This window comes from Vicia villosa, linkage group LG4 (genome assembly GCF_029867415.1).
Source record: "Vicia villosa cultivar HV-30 ecotype Madison, WI linkage group LG4, Vvil1.0, whole genome shotgun sequence".
NCBI classification, from domain to species: domain Eukaryota; kingdom Viridiplantae; phylum Streptophyta; class Magnoliopsida; order Fabales; family Fabaceae; genus Vicia; species Vicia villosa.
This window is the reverse complement of record NC_081183.1, coordinates 196596360-196604141: the sequence shown is the minus strand read 5'-3', so window position 1 is coordinate 196604141 and position 7782 is coordinate 196596360. Positions and strand designations below refer to the sequence as shown.

Here is a 7782-nt window from a genome sequence, read left to right as displayed (position 1 = left end):
GAAGAGTGTTGGGCAGAAGTTAACGCGCTTCGCGCAGAGATATGGGCGCGTCGCGCCCTGGGTTAGATATTTTGGAGCTTCAAAGCAGAGAGTTGCGCGCGTCGCGCGTCTGGGCGGTTTATATTTTTGAAGTGTAATGGCGCGTAGCGCGCTGGAGGGCGCGATGCACCCTGGACAGAAAACAGTTTTACTATAAAAGGAGTAATTGTGATATTTGATCTTCTTCTTGACATTCTTAAGAGCTTTTGGAACCCTAACTACTGTAGCAAGTTAAGAGTTGAAGATTCGAAGCTTTGATCGTCGATTAATCGCCTTTGATGCTTGTTGATCTTCATCCTTTCCTTCTTGAGCAAGCTACCATTCTCATGGATAGCTAAATCTCTTTTGTATCAAGATAAGATGTAATCTTCCTAGCCTTTTGTATGTATGTCTTGTGAATATACTATGTATGAACAAGTGATGATCAATATAGATGGTTTAGTTTGTTTATTAAAGCTTTTCTTTGGTATAAGTGTTTGAGACATCAATATTTGTATCTAGACCTAACTTTATCATCTATCAAACTATAAATTGCAGACATGGATTTAGCGTTTGATGTTTACTTAGTATCGGTTTTAAAAACGTTATTTGTATTGTTTAAACGGTGGAGAAATCGTCGGTTAAACAATACGGTAAATCTAACTATATCGTTGCGGACACGGACGATATAGGCGTCAATACGTAATTATATTGATCGTTACCGAGTTCATATACGTATATTTATAAGGAGACATACAAATTTAGGTCGATGAAATCGAATCTTGATACATTTTTCTTTAACTTAGAACTTTCATTAATTTACTCTTTGCTACTAAAGTGATTGAATGGTCTTTTGCAAACCCAAAACTAAAGTAACATTAACTCAAGACAAATTAGGCTATAGAACGGCGGTGATATCGCAATAATCCCTGTGGATACGATATAAACGAAAAGTACACCACAATACTCTTTCAACAGATACCATATTAAGAAATATGGTCAGGCCTAACTCATCCATATAAAACCGGCTAGTAGGGCGAGGATTACCCCCACTTATAAGCACGTGTTTATGTCATATATTATATGATGCAGGACTCTTAACACCCCCTCACGCCAAGTACTCCACAACTGGAGCGTGAAAATCAATGGTGGGTGGCCCGATAAGGAAACCATAATAGGTGGCCTATTGGATCTTAAACGAGACTCTTGATACCACTGTTCGAGGCACCTCTAGGGGTCAACGAGGGAGCATATTACATTTTGGGACACACTTTGTGAGAGACACACACTTGTCCACCTAAAACCTTAAGGTGATAGGTGTATGAGTTCTCTCATTTATAAAGTGTTCTATCTTCCCTTTTCCTAACCAATGTGGGATTTCTTCCTCACACTTGATTCTCAACACTTCCCCTCAAGTGCGAGTCTTACACTATGCTCCCCCTTCATGTGGAAGCTCTCTCTTCCATCTATTATTTACAAATTCAAACAATAAAATCTCATTATTTACAACTTCATTCAATTCTATCCGACATCACACATTTAAACATACTCTAAGACTCTATTTGAATTGATGGAATTGAAGATTTGAATGGAATAACATTCCATTCCACCCAACATCACAAATAAACATACTCTAAGACTATGTTTAGATTAATGAAATCGAAAATTTAAATGGAATAAGATAGAATGCATTCCATCTTTTTTCCAAATCCAAACAATAAAACATAATTTTATTTCATTCAATACTACTTCATTCAATCACATTCTATCAATCCAAATATAAGTTAAAAAACTTTTAAATTTAAAATATAAATTAACAATTTACTTTCTATTTTAATTTGTTAAGTCAATATGCTTTAATCTACATCAAACTCCTAAAAAACACCTATGCATTAAAAAAAAAGCAATATGTCATATTTGATATTTGTGTATAGGTTTTATGATTTTAAAAAGATTTTTTTTATGCATCTTAACAACTTAAAGACTACAAGATGTGTTTTCAATTACTCCAATTAATATTGTAACCAAAAAATTACTTCACTCAATAACTTTAACATATCTTATTAAAAAAAACTTAATATACAATTAATTTTTATATCGAGACATAATAATCATGACTGAATCATCAAAATTATTTGATTTTAATTCTATTTAATTGAAAAATCAGACAAAATATCCTTTCTGATTGATTAACATTTCTGAAAAGTTTTACACTAGATAAATTAATCTAATAAAATTAAAACAATTTTTCATAAAGAAATTTCTTTACAAAAATTATAAATATCTTCGGTGAGTTACACTTACACACATATCTATACTGTAATAACTCTTTATTATCCTTCAATTTTGACTGGTACTTTGACCGATACTTAAATAGATTTTAAATCAATTATTAAAAAAATATTTTTAATATAAATATGAAAAATAAAGTAGAAAAAAAGAACACAAATAAGTTTAGTGAGAATAACAAGAGTCAAGAAGAACACATAGAAGGAAGAGAAGTCGCAATTTTTTTTGTTAAGGAGACGGTTGCTTCTCTAACTGGAATAATAATTGTATCATTCTAGTTAGAGAATCCAAATTTCCAAACCCATATAATTTTTATTCTTTTTTTACTTTATTTGATTTTCTTCCATTTATTTATTTATTTATTTCTTCATTTTGATTCTATACTGATTATTTTCTGCATTTTATTTTTCATTTTTCACACTCAACCAAGAACTACAAACCCTAATTACCAATCAATGGTTATCACTACTAAATCTTCCTCTAATAACCACCCTCCGATAATCGCGCCGTCATCGTCGGCGGCGGCGGCGGATGATGCTAACGTCCCTAATTTCACGCCGAAAGCCCTTCCGTCGCCCTGGGCTCAGGTTGTTCGCGGCGGCGAGGTGGAATCGCCTACCGGCATTCATCAGTCACTGCCGTCTTCTTCGTCGTCTTCGTCATCGTCTCTGACTACAGCTACTGGCGCCGCCGATCAAGTGCCGTTGTCTGATCATTCATCAAAGGAGATTTCTACTCCGCAGCCGTTGAAGGAGGTGGCTGCTCCGGAGCTGACGGTGGCGGAGAACTCTGGTAAGACTGTAGATACCGGAGAGGGGAGTGATGGCAATGCAGGTCGTTCTAAGAAGCCTGCATGGAACAAACCCTCTAATGGAGTGGTCATGGAGACTGGTCCTGTCATGGGTGCTGAATCCTGGCCTGCTTTGTCTGAATCCACCAAAGTTTCTGCAAAATCCATAGCTGAATCGGCCTCCAAAGTTGCTGTTGCTGTTGCTGATGGATCAACTTCCACTTCTCAGGTTTTGTTCTAATTCTTGCCCTAAATTTCTGATCAGAATTTTTTTCAGGTAAGTTCTCTGATTACTTTATTGCTTTTTAGAATAAGAGGATTGTAATTTGTATAATGAATAATCCCCTTATTTCAAACATATTATTGTGATTGATGCAAATTCTGTTTCTGTAGACTTGGGTTACCCAAGTTGGGTATACCGAGAATCCGACTTTCGGCAGCATATAGAGGTGTATGGATATGATTAAACATTATAGATATAGATATGATAATGATAATATTATGTAATTCAGTACATGTAACATAAGGTGTATTCTGAACCCTAGTTGATGATGACAAAACTCTATTTCTGTTTATCAAATTTATATCCTGCATTATGCCATTGTCAAACAGGGTATGTCTTTGCATGGAAGTGTTTTATATTTACTTTTGTATTTTTAAGTGGTGAGTCTTATCTGCTTTCATGACTCTTGTTAAGTATTTAGTCAAATAAGAGTCCTAGTTTTTAGGATAGTTTGTTAATTGATTTAGTCAAGTTTGTTTCCTTATTTCTAGCTAGAAGTGGGCTGTAGTTTGTTACAGCACATTCGCTTCATTCTCTATTTATTTTACTGCATTTCACAAGGAATAAACAGTCACTTCCAGAACTTCTATTTGCTTCTATTCTGTTCCTGTTACATCTAACAACTCTTTGATTGTTTTGTAGGGGCCTGTAATTTCACAACCTCCTCAGAGACATGGTACCAGTAACCCTAGATCTGGTTCGGCAACTAACAATAATCTGCCCAATAGACCAAGACCTATTAGGCCGGTAGGTGACATCAACATTGGGCCTGGTCCTGCTCACGCTCGGAGTAGCTTATCCAACCCTCCTACTCCTCCACCACTGCCTCCCTTTCCTGTATATCAGCTCCCTCCAGCTAACTTTCGGAATATGGGGCCAACTATCCCTGTCTCTTCTCCAAGAGATCATCACCGGAACAATACCTGGGATGCAAGACCTTTGGTTGGGGGTTCCTCTCGCAGGGGTAATTTTGGGTCCCGTCCACGAGGAGATGGTTCCTATCATCATAATTACAGTAGTAGGCGCGATCAAGATCGAGGAAATTATGTGAATACTAGAGATGGTCATGTATCCCAACCAAGGATGCCTCCCAGAGGAATACTGAGGCACCCACCACCACCACCACCACCTAATACTGCTGCATTTTTGGGTCCTCAGCCCATTGCACCCTTTCCAAACCCTGTTGCTTATCCTGGTTAGTACGTGTCTGTTATTCATTAATCCTGTTTCTACGAAATTTAATTTAACTAACGTTCCTTCCTTTTCATTTTAGATGTGTATTACTTTCCACCAGTCCCGTTGGATCCCTTTAGGGGTATGCCGTTCTTTCCCCCTAGCCCTCCTCCTACAACAGTATACGCTGCTGCAGAATCTTCTTTCTCCAATGTGATAGTTAACCAGATTGATTATTACTTTAGGTAGGGTTTAATATGTTTCTATTATTTTTGTTTATCAGTAATCAGTAATGTTTGTTTGACAATTGGATTTTCTCTTTGTTACTGGTTTATTTTTGACAGTGATACTAATCTGGTGAAAGATGAGTTTTTAAAGCAAAATATGGATGAAGAGGGTTGGGTTCCAATTACCGTGATAGCAAACTTCCCTCGGGTAAGTTAGTTTTCTTTGATTAAGCACTAATATTTTCTCAAGAGCCTTTGAATATGTTATACTTTATGGTTGTTTTTAGTGAGTATTTGATGACCACCAATGATCAATATATACTTACAAAGCTAATCTGAAGCTTACTATGCAGTTATACTAATTGGATGGATTTTACTATATACATGGAGTTATGTTTTATTTTTCTTATATTAAATGACCGAGCATTTTGCTTGCAATATAAACATGCACACCATTAGTTTTGCCCACTTTCAGATGTTTGTTTATTTTATTTTCAATTAAAAAAGGACTTGCACACAACAATTACTTTGACGAGTTCAGCATTCAGGTATTAGTTTATTGTATCATAAAGAAAAGTAAAGGAAAGCTACTTTTTAGAGTGTGAAACGAGACAATTATGGATAAATTTCTCGATGGTTACCATACTAGTAGGCACGAGTGAGTAAAATTTAGATGTGAATGTGACATGACAACTTTTCCTATCTTGATCGCCAAAAAGTGTCTTTGAATTCTTTTATAAATTGTGAACTTACTATGTTAACTAACAAAAATCACTGGGTTTTCCGGGTATTAAATGAATGCCAGTGGTTCGTTAACCTAACACATGGGTTAACTTTTCCTTACTATATCTTGTTTGCCAAAAAGTGTTTTTGAATTTTTTTATAAATTGTGAACTTACTATGTTAACTAACAAAAATCTCCGGGTTTTCCGGGTATTAAATGAATGCCAGTGGTTCTGTTAACCCAACACATGGGTTAACTTTTCCTTACTATAACTTGTTCGCCAAAAAGTATTTTTGAATTCTTTTATAAATTGTGAATTTACTATGTTAACTAACAAAAATCATTGGGTTTTCCGGGTATTAAATGAATGCCAGTGGTTCGTTAACCTAACACATGGGTTAAGTTAAGTGCTTCAGGTGGTTAGGGGGGATTGATAGATGAAGTCACATTTGTTGTATGAAACGGTAGCTTAACATCTATTTTCGATAAGAAAATGTTGTAAATTTATGATAAGCTTGTCAATTATTTGGCAGATACTGCCAATGTTGGGATGTGATGAAAATTGAATTTCTATGAAATCACCTACATGGCAAGGAAGACATTATATTTTTCAATGCAATTGATTATATTTTTCCATGTAATTGAATTTTTGATAAACTTTTCTCATTTACCTGATTTTAGTTTTCTACTCCTTTTATGAGAGATGCTAGTAGGAAGACATGTTACTGAATGTATTCAATAAAACAAGTAAATTGATTCAGAATAGATGACAATCTTGAATCAATGCATGTCAATGAGAGGTTTAAGTCACACTTTTTATTTTAATTGAAATGAAATTTGCTATTATAAACTCACCATGTAAAACTTGTCAATATCCTTCTCATTATTGTGCCAATGAACAACTGTTCTCAACAATAGTCTATTATATTTTGTGCTATTAACAAAACTATCTTCACACCTCAACTGTCATGCGTATCCAATGCTTGTACTCGTGATGCAACAGGCGTAAAAGAATACTATAGGTTATTAAGTTATTTACGACTATTTCATGATGAATTGATTTTGTAATGTGGTAGTTAAATTCACTTTTGATATCTGTTACATTTTCAAAATGCATAGAACACTAAAGTTTGTCAAATTCTACATTTACAGGTTAAAAGTTTGACAAGCAACGTTCAGTTGCTTCTGGATTCAATGAAAAATTCAACTGTTGTGGACGTCAAGGTGAGTTTTCATTAACATGCTGTGCCAAATTTCCATATTAATCACTTCTATACACATATCACTATAATTCACTATTTCTATTACATTCTTTATTGGCTTATTTCTCTGTTAATGTTGTGTTGCAGGGTGACAAATTGAGAAGACGTTATGACTGGATGAAATGGTTGTCCTCTTCTCAGGTTAAAGTTGATTCTGGTTCAGTTTCACCTAGTGAATCGAGCTACAATAACCTCGCTGCTGATTTGCAAACAATCAATCTGGAGGAAACAACAACTGAAGCTGAAGGTGAGTCCCAACACTCTAATGGTGGTGATGATGCTGGGAACCCCAGTTAAAACTGTACTGGCACTTATTGCTCATATGAATTCTCAACTTTGTTTACTGTCGAATTTTTATAGCCTAAGGTTTTGAAGTTCTTTTTTATCCTCTTTTCTTTTGAGGGTGAAGGGAGTAGAGGTGGTATGAAAGTTGATTCTCTCTACGGTCACTTAGCTCGATTTTGACAGTAATTTAAAATTACGTAGTGACGAATAAGAATAATTCACAATTATTACAGACAGTCTAAAGATAAAAAAGAGTTTAAATGAGACTTAAACTTTGGAATTTTGCCTGAGGCGGATCTATTGAGATCATTGATTTGTATAGGTTATATTCATTGTGGATTTTTTCTTCTATTTTTGATGGTTTGTGGTGGAACGGGTTGGATAACTCTGTTTTTGGTGGATGAGATGAATTTTAGACTGTAATGGGAACTTTGCTCTTTGAATGAATGAGTGTTGTTGTATGTCTGTATGATTGATGTTTATTTGGAGCCTTTTATTTAGTAGATTGTTTTCATATCTTTATACGTATGAAATTATGAAATGGAATAAAACAAATTTACAAACAAAATTTCCTCAATTCGAAAAAGATGAAAAGGTTTGTTAAATGATGAGATGGATAGATATATCACTCCATTTAACACAATTGGATTTTAAGAAATTCAAAGAAGAAATTTTATTTTATTCAATCACATACCATTTCATCAAAACTTCAACTGATTTTGTAAAATTTT

The 7782-nt window shown here is 34.7% G+C and overlaps 1 protein-coding gene across 1 annotated transcript; it reads left to right on the top strand.

Annotated features, from left to right (window-relative positions):
• The first annotated feature begins 2486 nt into the window (after window positions 1–2486).
• LOC131596690 (la-related protein 1C-like) lies at window positions 2487–7520 on the top strand. The gene is made up of 6 exons (XM_058869419.1): window positions 2487–3326; window positions 4023–4575; window positions 4654–4798; window positions 4898–4988; window positions 6657–6728; window positions 6854–7520. Exons 1-6 carry the CDS (start codon window positions 2763–2765, stop codon window positions 7061–7063), a joined length of 1635 nt encoding a protein of 544 aa, XP_058725402.1. The 5' UTR covers window positions 2487–2762; the 3' UTR covers window positions 7064–7520.
• The last annotated feature ends 262 nt before the right edge of the window (window positions 7521–7782 follow it).

What these genes read in the sequence shown, in the direction of transcription:
- LOC131596690 (XM_058869419.1), top strand. Translation starts at nt 2,763, where the DNA reads ATGGTTATCACTACTAAATCTTCCTCTAATAACCACCCTCCGATAATC. An exon ending in GATCAACTTCCACTTCTCAG is followed by an intron (nt 3,327 to 4,022) that starts GTTTTGTTCTAA and finishes ATTGTTTTGTAG; the next exon opens with GGGCCTGTAATTTCACAACC. An exon ending in CAGATTGATTATTACTTTAG is followed by an intron (nt 4,799 to 4,897) that starts GTAGGGTTTAAT and finishes TATTTTTGACAG; the next exon opens with TGATACTAATCTGGTGAAAG.